Source organism: Brachycentrus maculatus, unplaced genomic scaffold, assembly GCF_059751285.1.
Source record: "Brachycentrus maculatus isolate JH-2025_06_01 unplaced genomic scaffold, ASM5975128v1 h1tg000206l, whole genome shotgun sequence".
Classification (NCBI taxonomy): domain Eukaryota; kingdom Metazoa; phylum Arthropoda; class Insecta; order Trichoptera; family Brachycentridae; genus Brachycentrus; species Brachycentrus maculatus.
In genome coordinates this window covers 299,211-316,661 of record NW_028280957.1, presented here as the reverse complement: position 1 = coordinate 316,661, position 17,451 = coordinate 299,211, and the positions used below count along the sequence as shown (strand labels likewise).

Here is a 17,451-nt window from a genome sequence, read left to right as displayed (position 1 = left end):
ATACCCATTAGCCTTACTCTACGTTTTATAAATGAAATTTCAAACGTCAGTTGACTATCGGATGGCGGGTGACTAAATGAAGGTTAAATTGACTAAATCCGTACGTAATATGGACCAACGTTGGACAAAGCTTCATTGGTCAAATTTAAGAACAATTTATAACACAGCTTAACTTATTGGCATTACAACATTTTACTTAAAATAATTACAAAAACGAAAACATTCATATTAATTTTCTCACACAAATGTGTAAATGTATTGTAAAAATTGATGATCTTGGCCAACGTTGACCCATATTTTTTGGAGATTGCCGTAACGTTCCAAAAGTGATGAAACTTATTAGAAAATAATCCTCCGCCTATTCACAATGTGCTCTGAATATTATTATATTTAAGAGAACTAAAATCTAATGTATTCGCCCTAATTGTTGACAGGTCTTTCTTTTCGTCTAACGATTCCTTTTGGTGTTTTTATAGAAAACTAAAGTAAAAGGAATGTGTTCTTTCATCGATTTATTCAGCAGGTACTTAAAGTGCTAATATCTACTGGTTTTAAATTTCACTTGAACAGTGGTATTAACAGAGTAAAGGTTAAATTTAAAATGGAATGTGTTCTCCCTATTTTTAAGTACATTTACTGAATAAGGATAGTGAAAAAGATATGCAAATTATAATATCCTGGTTCAATTTATTCATAAAATACTTTTGGAAGATCAGTTTCCTAATAGATATTAAATCCAGTTTCATTAAAAAATGTTCTACTCAGTTATTCAATCAAACAATACAAATTGTTGGATGTGTTTCACATTTTTTGTTTGTTTATGAATGATGTGTTTTAAGAGTGAGAGCCTTAAATTTGTAAAGTCATTTGTAGCGAACCTAGTTGTAGGTAGATGGTACACTTCTACACGGGAGTGAGTACTGTTCACTCTTGTACTAACTATTTGACAATAATGGATGATTGAGGAGGCCGCTATTATTAGGGAAATCACATTAGAGGCTAGACGAAGTGCTATCGTTATAATTATCCCTAAGATTTGATGTAAATATGCTAGACTCGAACGATGGTCAGTGATTGACACAACAAAACTTATCATAATGCACTCAATGTCCAAGGAAAATTCAAGTATCTCGATAGATATTCGATAATAACAAAAAATAATATCAATCTGTCCCAAAATGAAACTTACAGTCACATTTTAAACCCTAGATTACTAAACTTTCCTACGAGTAACGTTGTTATTAAACATTCGTGAAAAAAACACGTCAGAAATAAAATAATAACAAAAAAAACTAAATATTGTGTGCCCATAAGCATTGTGATATTAAACATATTAGAAATGTGTGCTTTCTCTTTTCTTTACTTTCTATTTAACCAGACTGGGTCACAGAAACTCGTGACTGGATACAGCTAGTCTAAATGTCTTATTGGGAATCATTCAGAATCTGAAATCAGTGTTGTCAAAATCACAATTTAATATTTGCAAATAGTTTTCACTGGTATTCAGTGCATTAAGATAAGAGGTATATATTTTGTCTTTAATCAATCAATTTTAATAATCTGATCTCTCATGTGGTGACTGTTTCCTTCAGAGAATGTGCTATTATTTTTAAACCCATGTAAAGTACTGCACTGTAAAAACTGACACACAAGTTTCAAAAGTATAAATTCTCCCCTCAAATTTGAATAAAATATTCGCTAATAAACTTAGAATGCCGAGTAAAAAGAACTTTAAGCTTTGTTAGGGTAAATAATAAGAGGAATATTTAAAAGTACCTATTTTCAGACTAGAAAAACTAATGAACAAAACGTTGAATACTTAAATTGTGGATAATTTAGTGGACTTTGATGCGAGACACAGATTTATATTAACTTTTTTGAGATTTATTTTATATATTTTTTATTTTTTTACTAACATATATTGTATATATTTATTTAAAGAACAATTTTAAGCATATTTAATTTTTTGCAGAGATCCACCAAGCCACCTTGTGTGTCTTGTTGGTGGAGTTCTTTAACAAACATTTTTTACTGTTTTTAACCATTTTAACCTAATATACACACAAAAAAGAGAGAAAAAATTAAGAATATAAACTATTTTACAATTTTCATAAAATTAACTCTTGATCATTTTGATATTTTCTAGAACATGCTTGTCTAACATTTTAATCGATTTTTTTTTATAAATTAAAATTTTACTGCGTAAATTTTTGAATTAAAAAGTTTTTGAGTAACTAAAACTCATATAACATTATTATTTTTTTTATTTTGGGAATGACAGGAAGAATTATACTTAAAACAATTTATGCATCTCAAAACTATATGTGATTTGTTCCCTTCCAACTCTTATACACACCCAATTGCATCGATGCAGTGTGATCTTGGTCATAAATTAATAATTAGTCCTGCACTTCAGGACTGATAATAGAGTAATATAAAATTAACATACAAGTGGAAAAATCAATCATATTTATTTAGATCCCACCGGGAATTGATCCCGGGACGTTGCACATTTGGCATGGTAGCCACAAGACAAGAGGCGGACAAATTACCTCTACATGGATTTTTAACCCTCGATTAGTCCGGATAAAGATGTTCTACTGTATTCATCATAAATGTTTAACAAAATATAAAACAGATTTGTTTAAATATGAGTATGTACTAATGTACTAATAAATACAGAAAATCCTCTGTGAGAGTATGATCAAAATTGCAGATTCCTGCACAATCGTAACAAATAAAAAAAAAATCACTCAGAGAGCTTTCTGTATTCATGATTTTTTACTGCAAAAAATTAATAAATGTGTTCTCGTCTTAGTCCTCTTGCTTGTCCACAAAACGTAAATAAATTTATAAAATAAAAAAATTGACAGCTATAATTATGTAAGAAATAATTCTAATTGGTCCTACACATGGACGAATGTTTTCATACATGCGTATGGCATAATATCCGTTTTGTCTCTATCTTTTGGTATTGTCTATAGTGTTTCCCGTCAGCTTCGCATTTTGCGGCGATCCGTTCATCGTTGGTTTTTATTCGCACACCAAAGTGGCAGAAATTAATCTGTCTCCGTCATAAGTCTTGCCGTTGCGAGTTTACGTTATTCTTATTTACAGTTAATCATAGCGGCTAAAGAGACTTTCTGTGATGTCGCCAGGTAACAATTCTCACTGTATCCATGGCAGTCAGGTTGCAATTCTGAAAATACCGGGGGACAGCCATATGCATTTATGAAATCATTCGTACGTATGTAGCAGCCATGATACACAAATAAAATGGCCACACGAAATATTAAGAAAAACTAGATGATATTTTAAAAGCGGGAAATCTAGAATTTAGAAGTTTTCAAGAAGATTTAGAGTTATTTTGTGAGAAGTTGTACGCAGGTCGATACGACTCGCGTACGAAACGATGATAATACACTTTTTATTAGGAATAAGGTTAACTTTTAATTTAAGTATAGGAATGTGTATTTGACAAAACTTGAATATTCTACATTGAATACTTGAATATTCTACTTGAATATTCGTATGGAGTTCAACTTTGGGTTTGTTCAATGTCATAACGAATGAGATGTTGTTATATGTGAAAGTAAATATTATTACCAAATTATTGTAGATACATTATGTTGTACCAGAGAATGACTTAATAAAGTGATTCTATAAAATTAAAATTGAAAACCTACTTTTATTTGTGTCCCCTAAGCTTAACTCACCACTCGCCACTCATCAAATGGCAGTGGGCAGGACATATTGCAAGACAGGACCCCACAAGACGGACCCCAAGAATTCTACGACGGAGACCTTGGAAGAACAAAAGAGATGGTCCGACGACACAGTCGCTGTGTGTGAGTAGAAACTGGCTGCAATCAGCAACCGACCGGAGGAAATAGAAAGAAGGGGAAGAGGCCTATATCCAGCAGTGGAGGTTAGAGGGCTCATGAATATGAAGAAGCACAACTCAAGTTTTTTTTAAATTTGAAAAAGAAAAATATTTGTGTTTTTATCATTTGCAAAAATACTTCAATTTCATACTATTGGTGTGAGCCTAAGCGGCTCATTGTGTCGAATTGTGGTAGAGTGCGTTCGAACCCAGAAACTCTGACTCAAGAGTCCGTGACACTAACCACAGGATCACAACCCGACACAGCTTGATCTCTTTAAGGTCATTAGCGGTCTTCCGGGCCGCCAGAATCGCTGACGATTATTCACCGACTATACTCAGCGGAACTTCGGGATGCCGGACTGACCTGGGAGGAAGCCAAGGAGATGGCGCGTGACAGAGTGACTTGGAGACGTCTCGTGTTGGCCATATGCTCCAACTAGGGAGTGAACATGGAAAAAGAAGAAGAGAAGTTTAACTTTCGTATGGTGAGCATAAGACACTCCAATTTATGAATGAATCAGTATCTTCTTCTTCTTCTTTTTCTAGATTCTAAGGATCTGTTTGTGCCTCCGCTTGTAGCTCTTGGGATGTTGTCTCCCAGCTGTCTTTCCACCTTTTTGGACGTCTGCCTGGGGGTCTGCGTCCTTCGGGGATTCCTTGAAGGGCGATACGTGGATGTCTGTCATCTGACATTTGTTTACATGATCATTCCAATATCGCCTTCGTTGTCGTCCCCACCTCACGATATCTTCCGTCTTACACATGCTCCGGATGTCGGTATTTCTTACTCGGTCTCGCAATGTGTTTCCGGTTATGGATCGGAGAGTCTTCATCTCGGAGGTTCGAAGTCGAGATTTTGTTCTAGAAGTATCTGCTCTTGCCTCAATCCCATAAGTGGCTATCGGTCGAACACATGTTTTGTTTATTTTCATTTTAATTTCTATTCTCATGTGTTTATTCAATTAGAGAAAATTATTAAAATCAGTATTTTAATTACAGAAAATTATTACGATGTAAAAAATTATACAATTTGAAAAATGTACTCCAGGACTTGAACCCAGGCCTTGTAATGTCACCTCGACTGCTCTATCAATTGTTACCTTAGTTGAGAAATTCATTCACTTTTTCATTCTAACCTTTTTCAGCATCAAATGGTGCATAGGGCACTGCTTCGCATGGTAAATTCCAAATTATGGAGAAATAAATTAGGAATAACCCGCAAAGCCTCTGTTTTAGAGGCTTGACTGTAGGTAGGATAGTAAGGATAGGGAAAGTAAATATGAAAAATACATCACAAATACCCAGACCAAGTGAAAATAAATATTTCCAGATTTATTTTACAATTGACAGGAATCGAACCCGCGATGCCAGTTTCGCAGTCGAGCGTCTACCCAACTACGTTACGGCGCCTGTCGCATTTTGAAATTGACGGGAATCAAATCCGTGACATCAGTTTCAGCGGTTGAGTCAACCAACTATAATGTGCACAAGGGAGAAATGAGAGAAAAGAGGGAGGGGAAGGATTATGACTACTACTACCACTATCACGCCATTTCCCGCAGGGGTAGGCAGAGAGGATGGAACGCCACACACTTCTGTCCTGACATACACTCCTCGCCTTCTTTACTTCCATACATCTAGTCATACATGCCCTCCAATTACGCAGACTTTTGACACTGCCAGATTTTAGGTTCTGATTGGTCTGATTGCGCAAAGTTTTTTTTCGGTCGTCCTCGTTCTGTTTTCTGTTCTCACATTCGCAACAAATATTTTCTTAGTCATTCTCTCGTTATCCATTCGCTCCACATGTCCATACCACCGTAAAGAACTCTTCCTAATCTTTTCCATTATTCCTCGTTCAGCCTTACATTCCTTTCTTATATCTCCGTTTTTAATTCTGTCATACAATGATTTTCCACACATTCGTCTGAGGGAGCGCATTTCAAATTATGACAATATTTTAAAATAAAACAAAACGTTTCGGTGAAATGGCAATTTATTTTGGCACGTAAAGAATGGTCCACTAACATTATTGGAAGTCGAGTTTTCACCAAAATACAGCACAACCGTTTATGTAATCTCACATAGGACAATTGTTTCAATAACAACACACATTTTTACAGTATTCATGGCACCTGAATAACTCTGATAGATGCAATATATTGCTTGAAGGCGGAGACTGACCGGAGCATTTCGTCGTAACATAACGTCGTAACATCGCTCGCGGCGAGCATCAGCGAGGATCCGAAACTATGGATGGAGCGCTCGGCTCGCTGTACTGACTGCCTGAATGCTGGCATCGTAACATGTTACGTTACGACGAAATGCTTCGGTCAGTCTTCACCCTAACATGTATTATGTACAGACATTGGCGGGGTTCATTGCCCAATCAGTGTATGGCCACCAAGGATGGAACTGAAAAGATAATTCTAGCCCTTATCCACACCCAATGGTGCATAGGGCACTGCATCGTACTGACGCAGTGTTATTTCGATCATAACTTACATGAAGGCAAGGTGATCACTCCTGCGCTTTGGGGACCAGTCCAGGGTAATACAAAATAATTATTCAAGTGTAAAATCACTAATATTTGGTTTCACCCCCCTTGGGAATCGAACCTGGGACCTCCAGTATGGTAGCTTAACACGCTAACCATTACACCACGGAGGCGGACAACAATATGAGATAATTAAACCTATTAAATGTGATCTTATCATTTTAAAAAGTGTTTATTTTTATTGATATTTCAGCCTAGACGGAGAAAGTTGGGCGAGTATGGAAGATAAAGTAATTACAAGGCTTACAAATTATCCTTGTCTGGTTTAAGTGTTCACCTTAAGCGTAACATTCGTGATTCTGAACGTGATTGTACTGTACTGACTCTTATCCGCACCCAATGGTGCATAAGGCACTGCATTAAATGGATGCAATGTAATATGATCCTTTATGATATGCAGGCAAGATGAGCAATCCTGCGGTGCAGTACAAGTGTAGAGTGATACTAATTAAATATCAGAGTAAAGTAGAATTTATTTAGTTGGAAAAAAGAGCAGAGGAAGACCGAGGAAAACTCGGCACGATCGGGTATGTCAAATACTTGAAAGCGGCCGGGTCAGGAGCCAAAAGAATCAGCGGGTATGTATGACATGTATGAATGTGGAAGCGAGGCGAAGAATGTTTGCAAAAACAGAGAGGTGTGGTGTTCTTTTCTCTCTGCCTACCTCTGAAGAAGGCGGCATGATGGTTAGTTAGTTAGTCAGTATTTATATAATATTGCCCTGGACTGATACCCGAAACGCAAAGCTGATCAATCTTGCCTTCACATAATAAATGATCTAAATAGCATTCCATCAATTCGATGCAGTGCCCTATGCACCATTGGGTGCTGATAAAGGTCAATTTCAATAAAATGTGCTTATTAGACAACTATTGTATGTAATCAAAAGTGATAGGCACCAATGTGATGACAATAAACGGTTCACTTTTCTACAAAAATGTGACATACACTAATTGAACCCCGAACCCCGCATTTAACACTAAGACAATTAATTCAACATGTCTGAAAAAAAAGGAAGTTATAATACTTAGACACAAATATTATCATTTTATTTACGTACATGAATTGTATACATTTTATACAGCATCGAGAGATTGTATACACATTATACAGAATTGAGAGATTGTATACATATTATACAGAATTGAGAGATTGTATACATATTATACAGAATCGATACATTTAAAATTTTATTTTTTACCTATCTAGATTGCGAAATTATAATTATTAGGAATAGGTACCAAAAATACAATGCCTAAATATACAAAATGTCATGTATTTAGAAAAATAAGAGTCTTAAAATTAATTACGAGTCTGATTGCTTTCTTGTAAAAAATTATTACAAAATAAAGTGTAAAAAATGAGGGAAACTTAACACAACCAAAAAATAGCTTAGATATATATGTGTAAATAGCTGAAAAATATGTTTGTCAAAAGGATTTGTTCGATTATATGTCATGGTAATGAATAAGGTATCTGTTGTGGTCAGTTTAATAAATAAATACAGTTTTATGAATTCTTAAATGATGCGGCATGCATAGAAATACGTGTCACAATAGAATTTAACCTTCCCCTCCCGGTGATATGTATTTACTACAACTCCACTTTTCAAATGAGAATATCATTATAAAACATAATAGATACTGGCTCACAATTTTTGCATTCCTCCGTTATATAATCATGTATTACGTGAAAGTATTATGATATACAGTTATTCATTTGCAGCGACGGAAAGAAATAATTTGTGAAAAAATCAAAGATAAAACCACATATAGATACACAGACTTTCCCCTCCCAGTGATATATATTTACTACAACTAGACTTTCAAAGTGAGAATATCAATATAAAATATTATAGATCACCAATACATGTTTCTGATTGTTTGAGCGTGTGCCGTTGCTTTGTGTATACGCAAATATAATGAACTATAGTGTTGTTTCAAGTTTAGTAGTGGGCAGACCATCGTACGCAATGGTCGTGTCGCTATGCGACTATTCACGATGTGTTTTTTCTCACTTTCAGATAATTATCAAAGGTAACGTTTTTAAAATTGTTACGTTTCTACTTCAACTATGGTCAATAAAAGCAACATTAAGGAATATTCAAATTTTCCCCGTTTATAAACCACGATATGAGTACAAAATACATATCACAAGAACACGCGGAAGTTTTTAGCACCGTAAGGGAAGGGTTAAAAAAATAGTGGTATTTACCAAATCTAATTAAAAATGGATAGTTATTACCACAAAGTGACTGCCGAATCAGTTAAAGATATTATTTTTTATTTAACATGTATTGATATAGGAAAATGCATTTAACATAATGAACATTTTGCAAAACCAACTTGCATCTGGAACAAATTAAGTATGTTAAAAGAGAGGCATCGCTATATTATCAAGTTATGTTACTCTTGCTTTGGGTAGAGAAGTTATGTTATGTTATATAAATATGTACATATTTTTTAAGTATATGTACCAGGTTATGATATAACATATGGAGTTTCTATTGCAATACATATCAATCAAATTATAGCCAAATTGAATTATCTTACATACATTTAAAAAAAATTACAAATGGATATATATGTATAGAAAAAGCTGCACGAAGTAACAACCGAGTTTATTAATATTTATTAAAAAAACAAGAAAACATAATAATAAAAAAGAAAATTTTGGCACATTCTCAAATTCGATGATTTGATTTTTTTGTCACATTTATTTAAAAACATTTTTTTTTTATTATAATTGACTTAAATTTAAACTGTTTTTTTATTTTTTATGAGTATATCTTCGCGTATACTTAAACGAGTAGAAAGTTAACATATGAAAATAAAATTACATCTCATGTAAAAAACGCATAGAACAAAATACTACAAACTATAATGGCCACATTTAAATCTATATAAAAAGTTTTTACAAAATATTTTGAGTTTTCACAAATAAACAAAAAATGTCAATATAATAAAATTACAACGTCTTCTTAAAAAACAACTTTTGTTTATATATTTACGTTGTTTATTTGTATCAATAAGGGCAAAGTCGTTGTTTCAAAACTAACAGATTTGAATTTAAATTTTAAAAAGTGGTTTTACACCAAATATGCAATTTATTTTTCAAAATGAAAAACCACAAAAGGTTTCGGATAATAAATCATTTAGCGACGTGGCGTTGCTTTAATATTTAATATTACACTAAAATAAATGTATACATAGAATAATTGTAAAAAATATGTATCAAAAAGTAAAAAAATCTTAAAAGAAAACTTAAAAAATACACATATCATAGCTTATTTAGGAAATAGTACATTTGTGGCGTATGTTTCAAATATCCGCCATCTCCATCAGTGATATTTTATTTAAATTCAAGCACAATTACACGTGTTTGCAAATACTAATTATTTTAGCATATTGTGGTCTATATATATATAAAATATTAATAATTGCAATGAAAAAATGTGAATTTTTCAGGAGACCAAATTTATATTTTGGATATGTGTTTTAAATTTTTTTTATATTTGAACTTTATTGAAGTTACGTCTATGGAAAAGCTTCGTAAAATTTAAAGCCCTCAAAATCACGTTAACTTTCACCAAAATATTTCTATGGTTTAAAATACAAAGTTGGACTAAGCGAAAAATTCTAGGTGAACTGCACAAACTTTGATAAATTAATTCATATTTCAAATGACAATATTAAAGAATTAATAAAAATAATAACAAAACATAAACACATATTATTACACATTATATTTCCTTCATGTGTTATATTGATCATTAACACATGAAGGAAAGGTGATCAGCCCTCCGCTTCAGGTACCAATCCAGGGTAATATTGAATAAATATTAAAATGAAAAAATCACCAGCATTTATTTGAACCCCCCCCTCCCTGGGAATCAAACCTGGGGCCTCCAGAACAGTAGCCGAGTATACTGACTATAATACATTATATATATATATATATATATATATATATATATATATATATATATATATATATATATATATATGTATATATATATATATATATATATATATATATATATATATATATATATATATATATATATATATTTATATTTATATATATATATAAATATCCGTCCGCCTCGTTCGCCTCCGTAGTGTAATGCTCAGCACGCTCGGCTACCATTCTGGAGGTCCCGGGTTCGATTCCCAGGAGGGGTCAAATAAATATAAGTGATTTTTTCACTATAATATTTATTCAATATTACCCTGGACTGGTACCTGAATGAGGGCTGATCACCTTTCCTTCATGTGTAAATGATCAAGATAACACTGCGTTTATATGAAGCAGTGCCCTATGCACCATTGGGGTGCGGATAAGGATTTTTATTTATTATTTTATTTATATACATATATATAAATTTCTAAGGAGATGGCAGGTAGTTGAAATATTCGTCACATTTAAAAGAAATACATTTTTACACATCTTATTTTATGACCTAAGTAATTTTTTAAATTCGGACTGACGTAATAATCAATGTCACACATTCGGACGCGGTTTTGTTCAATTTCTCCGACCAGCACAAAACCGGCCGCACAATTTTAATTGAACCTAAGTCTTTGGCAAACTAAAGTACAGCCCATTAACTACTCCTCTACTAGAAACATCGCACCAAACATAAATCGTGTCAACTCATTTTAAAGGTCACACTTTGTTCCGCACCACTCGTATTAAACGCGGTGCATAAAGGTCACACCTTGTTATGTACAAAGGTCACACTCGTAAATAAATGTGGTGTTAAAAAGTCACACCTTGTTATACACCGCTCGGAGTAAATGCGGTGCAAAAAGGTCTCACCTTGTTATGCACCACTCCTAATAAAATAAAACGGTGTAAAAGGTCATACCTTGTTATACACCACTCCTGATAAATTAAAATGGTGTTAAAAGGTCACACCTTGTTGCACCACTCGTAATAAATGTGGTGTTAAAAGGTCACACTATGTTTTATGACACTGATAATAAATGTGGTTGTAAAAGGTTACTCTTTATTATAACACCATTAGTAATAAAGTATGTAATATAAAACGCAACCGGTAGTAAAGTGGTTATAACCACAACTAATAAATTAAATGAATTGCGATTATTTGTTTTACACCACTCGAAAATTCAATGTTTAAAGTCTGTTTAATACCATAACTAATAAATTTGATCAAATACGGCATTCAAATATTAAATTGTATAAACTAATTTGAACGTCTTACATATTTTAATCAATAAAATTAATTTTTAAGATATTTTAGTCACATTTAAAAGGTTTTAAATATCACTAGAATGTGAGTAAAACTTTAATGTCATTTAATGCTGTTGAAAATGTCTCACATTAACAAAAGTTAGACGATGTCAACACCATCAAAAAATTACATGGTAAAAAACAAAGTGTGAAATTCAGATAATCAATACCGAATCACAAAGTCAGCGGTACAAACATTACAATTTATCCGTCTGCCATGTTTTCGGACACACGGCTTATCAGTATACAATTTTTTTTCCACAGATTATACCAATAGACAATGCATTCGCAAATGCATCAAACAAAGTCCTTAAAAAAACTGTCTGGAAAAAAAAATAACGGAGATTTTCAATAAACAAGCTGGAATTGACCCTTGTCCACACCTAAGGGCGAATGTCCACTACCCTGAATTTGACCGTCTGGCAGTCCGGTTTTGAAAAATGAAAGCGACTATGACAGATTCGTGATCGAATTTACGCGACGAGAGCACATGCCAATCCAAGCCAATCGTCGTTTTAAAACGCTAACTGACGTGCCGGACGGTAACATTCCGTGTAGTGGACAAACGCCCTAAGGGCGCTAAGGCTGATCAATCGGATGATTTGTTGTCAAACTCATGTAGAAAAGTATTTGAATGTAAGAAAACAAGGATTAAATTAGCCGGCCCACTGATGCCTAAATGCCAATAGGGGATCAAGTGACGTTTTGGAATCTGCGAACAAGGTGTCTTGTGAAGATTACGCAAGAGGATCTGTCTCCTGCTCGTTTTGAAGAAGTCCCGCCCTTTCCTCGGATCCTGTTCCCCTGGGAGTGGACAGCCCCACCAGCGGGACGCCCCCGGATGAGTTGGGAGCCGTGTACATGTCGTAGACGGGATTCGCGTAGTGTCCGTTGTTCTGGAAGGTAAAAAAAGGTAAGGTAAGGTTAGTTATAATTCAAAATTAATATAATAATAATTTTAGTCCAAAATGTAGGGACTTTATACAATATTTTATATTATTTTTTAAATGAAGGTACCATAAACTATATTTCATATTATTTTTTTAATGAAGGTACTATAACCTTTATTTTATATTATTTTTTAAATGAAGATACTATAAACTATATATTATATTATTTTTTAAATGAAGGTACAATAAACTATATTTCATATTATTTTTTTAATGAAGGTACTATAAGCTATATTTTATATTATTTTTTAAATGAAGATACTATAAACTATATATTATATTATTTTTTAAATGAAGGTACCATAAACTATATTTTATATTATTTTTTGAATGAAGGTACTATAACCTATATATTATATTATTTTTTAAATGAAGATACTGTAAGCTATATATTATATTATTTTTAAATGAAGGTACTTTGAACTATATTTTATATTATTTTTTAAATGAAGGTCCTATAACCTATATTTTATATTATTTTTTAAATGAAGATACTATAAACTATATTTTATATTATTTTTTAAATGAAAGTACTTTGAACTATATTTGATATTATTTTTTAAATGAACGTACTAATTACTATGTTCCATATTATTTATCAAATGAAGGCACTTTAAAATATATTTTATATGTTATTTATTGTTTCGGCATTGACTTTGTGGTAAGACACAATTAAATTATAAATAAAACACTTGTGTTTTACCACTTGAGTTTTTTACCACTTAAATCAACGCAGGGTTGGAACTAGGACTCCATTGCGTACTGCCAATTTAGCTACTTCTTCTTCTCTAGCCTTCTGTCCTACACTGCTGTATATAGGACTCTTCCGTATCCTTCCATTCCCTTCGATCGGTTGCTGCTTGCAGTCAGTTTTTACCCCCCACAGTGGCTATGTCGTTGGACCATCTTTTTTTAGGTCTTTCGACGCCTCTTTTACACCCTTTGACGCCCCTCCCCCCAGTTAAGCTTACATATACATAAAGTGAAAGAAAAAGAGATTCCCATATCGCTCGCTCCTTTCAAGAACGTCATAAATCAAAAATCGCCAATTTTCAGTTGTGCATGTTTTTGGAATGCCAAGAAAATGTACTATATCCCAGCAAAAGAGGCATATTTTTAACTTAATATTTATGCGCTACAGGGCAGAAAATGTTGTTTAAGCATTTTGAAGAAAAGGTATTGTTTAATTATTTTTTTACATTTACTAAATATTTTTTAAATGGAGAAAAAACCTTCAGATTTTACCAAAAAAGATCTGTTGCACAGTAAAAAGTTCAATAAGTGGCTTGATATTTATTTTTAATACATTGTGTTATATTTTTAAACTTTAAAAACGTTCTCCTGAAAAATCAAGTTTTTTGATTTATGACGTTCTCGAAAGGAGTGAGCGATATGAGTTAAAGCTTGTGGATTCTTACCATATCGGGATCAAGGACATAGGAACGATCAAGTGGCTCAATGTCGTCTTCTGGTCCCCCTTGCAGATACATGGGGTTGTTGATCTCCACATTGTCCTGCAGTCTAGAGTGGCTGAATGAGTTATTCCTGAAAATTTAACCATAAAGTATGATATTATTTTTAGACATTTCATCAAAGATGAAGAAGAATATGGAAGTCTGGGCATTTACGGGGCCGACGACCGTCATAGGCTGGTTTAAGTAATCACTTTACACATGTGTAACATTCACCAATTCTACCCATTATTGACAACCACAGTACTCAAATTCTTGGAAGTTTTATATATATGAACAAATTTCGAAACGTTGTTCTTGAATCACTAGAAATTCACTAGAGACATCTCGGCTGTCCAAACTCAAAACACAGTAAGGGACATTTTTTTGTAGTGCTTTTTTTTGCATTTTCGGACTAAGTAGATTCTACTTAGTCCAAAAATGCAAAAAAAAAAAACGTACCACAAAAAAATGTTCCTTACTGTGTTTTAAGTTCGGACAGTCGATCTATTGGTGAGATGAAAAGAAAAAAATATGAAAAATAACTCCTATAACTGGATATAACCCAGATTTGTGAACAAGTATTTGCACACTCAAAATGTTGTAATTAAATATTTTCATTGCTTTGTAAACATTGTGGAATTATAAGCATATTAAAAAAGCGTCCTTTTTATTTTCATTCTTTTCCATTTAGCCAGACTGAGCCACAGCAAGCGTTGCCGGGTACAGCTAGTATGTACATAAAATTTAAAAATAAATACTAATTGGTAACACACCTTTGGGGTCCGCTGTGAAATCCAAAGAGAAAGCGTGTAATCAGAAATACATACATGTATTGAAGAAACCAAGTATATATTTACTATTAGTCTATTCTACAGTATAAAATTGTTGATTTAAAATATTCAAAAGAATATTATTACAATAAAATATTCAGCAACATCTTATGTTGAGAACCTCTGACTTGCAAAGGTCAAAAATGAGTATTTAAAAAGGGTCATAAATGAGTATTTTTTAATTCACCTTTTTGAAAAAAAAAAATATTTCACACATTTTTTAACATTTTCCCTACACAAAGGTAGGAAAAAATGGTTTAAATAAAATGGGACTTTTGTCAGTAAGTATTGTTTTTGAGTGATCATATGAAAAAAAAAACACACATTTTTTAACATTTTCCCTACTCGAAGGTAGGAATAATGGTCATAAATGTTTTTTTTTTAAATGTCAACAAGTGCAGTTAATAATAATGCGGGTATATACACAATTGTGGGACGTTGTTGTCACCAACATACCCGCATTCCTCACAGCTTGTTACCGATCTCTGCACATGCAACCTTGACAAAGCAGTATCCTTACCCCCTCCTCCTGTAGATGAGCAGCAGCGCGGCCACCAGCCCGAGCAGCAGCAGCAGCAGCAGCACGGAGACGCCCACGCCGGTCCACACGCGCCGGGAGTGCTCCAGAGCCATCTCCTGGGGGTTCTTGTCGCACAGCGCCCCGCCCCAACCGCCCATGCACCTGGGACATGTTCAATGGATCTTTGTCAGACGGGAGGAATATCTAATTTAACATACTCAACCTATAAAGTATTGTATTAGACTCGTTTTGTGTTTATAACAGCCGATATAATTAATATTTTCATTCATCATTTTCTTTTGGAAAATTCGCCTTCGAAAAAACGTTATTTTCGTAAGTTGGCAATGAATGACGTCCCAGAAACGATGGAGTTATTTTAATGTTGGTGTGATTGCAAAATTATTGGCGACTCTATTTGTTGATGTCTATGGTCCACCCCCCGACTCCCCCCCTGCCCTCATATTTGTATAACACAAATGGTAGTGTAGTGGTAAACAAACAATCCACACTACTACTATTACAGCTCCACAGACAATAAACCATATGGAGTCATAAAACATTAGATGATGGAAATTTGATGACGTATGCGAATGCACGTTTTTTGTTTTATACAAATATCTAAAGATCAAAGACTTCAATAAGAATGTCACCGATAGTCTTGTGATTTTTCATATTAATTTATTAGCCAATAATCACACATGGTGATATTTATCCATTGACAATCAAATCACAACATCCAACTCAACTAAAAAACAGTGGGGGCCATATTTTTTTTTACATGAGTGCCTACAGAAATAGTGAAATTATTTTGTATGGCTAAATTAATAGATAATAATAAAAACCCTTATCCGCAACCCAATGGTGCATAGGGCACTGCGTTATATAAACGCCGTGTTATCTTGATCGTTTACACATGAAGGAAAGGTGATCAGCCCTCCGCTTCAGGTAACAGTCCAGGGTAATATTGAATAAATATTACAGTGAAGAAATCACTCAAATTTATTTTACCCCCCCTGGGAATCGAACCCGGGACCTGCAGAACGGTAGCCGAGCGTGCTAACCATTACACTACGGAGGCGGACAATAGATAAAGAAGTGATTTTTATAACTAGAGCTGTGAGCTATTTTTCCAACGATGCCTATGTGGTAACTAAACTGAATGAGAAAGAAGAATATTGTTTTTATTACACCATGATGAATAATACTTTCTATTTTTTATTTTATTTAAAAAAATCTGAAAATAAATTTAAATGCATTAAAATATGATTACAACATTTTGAGTGTGTCCAAATACTTGTTCACAAAATCTGGATTATCTCCAATTACAGGAGTTATTTTCATATTATTTTTTGACATCTCATCAAAGATGAAGAAGAATATGGAAGTCTGGGCATTTACGGGGCTTACGACCGTCATAGGCTGGTTTAAGTGATCACTTTACACACGTGTAACATTCACCAATTCTACCCATTATTGACAACCACACTACTCAAATTCCTATATATATGAACCAATTTAGAAACCTTGTTCATGAATCACTAGAACTTCACTAGAGACATCTATTGGTGAGATGTAAAGAAGCTTTTTATTAAGCAGAAACTCTTATATTATTTCTAAATTGGTTCATATATATAGAACTTCCAAGAATTTGAGTATTAATGAAAATATGATTAACTAAGAATCCTACTTATCGAAAAATATATATAAATATAGTCCCGTTAGCAAGAAAATAATAGGGCACAATCCCAGTAGCCGTGATTTACATAATTGTGTGAAATCCCGAGAGCCGTGATATGAGTATAATCCCGAGAGCCGTGATATAAGTATATTCCTGGTAGCCAAAAATAAAGTATAATCCCAGAAGCCAAGATTGAGTATAAAATTAGTACCGGAACAAATTTCGGGTATTATTTTAGTAACTAGGATTTATAAGTGTAATCCCGCTAGCCGGGATGTAACTAAGTATAATCCTGGTAATAATACATTAAGCTCAATCTT

The 17,451-nt window shown here is 33.5% G+C and overlaps 1 protein-coding gene across 1 annotated transcript in view; it reads right to left on the bottom strand.

Moving 5' to 3' along the window:
- Nucleotides 1–10,547: 10,547 nt before the first annotated feature.
- The window catches only part of LRP1 (LDL receptor protein 1), a 181,129-nt gene continuing 174,225 nt past the window's right edge, over nucleotides 10,548–17,451 (bottom strand). Inside the window, exons 91-93 of the mRNA XM_088263885.1 lie at nucleotides 15,454–15,615; nucleotides 14,068–14,194; nucleotides 10,548–12,595 (exon numbers count right to left, since the gene is read on the bottom strand). Of these exons, the coding sequence (XP_088120011.1) occupies nucleotides 12,437–12,595; nucleotides 14,068–14,194; nucleotides 15,454–15,615 (448 nt within the window). The 3' untranslated portion in view covers nucleotides 10,548–12,436. The remainder of the gene's footprint in view (nucleotides 12,596–14,067; nucleotides 14,195–15,453; nucleotides 15,616–17,451) is intronic.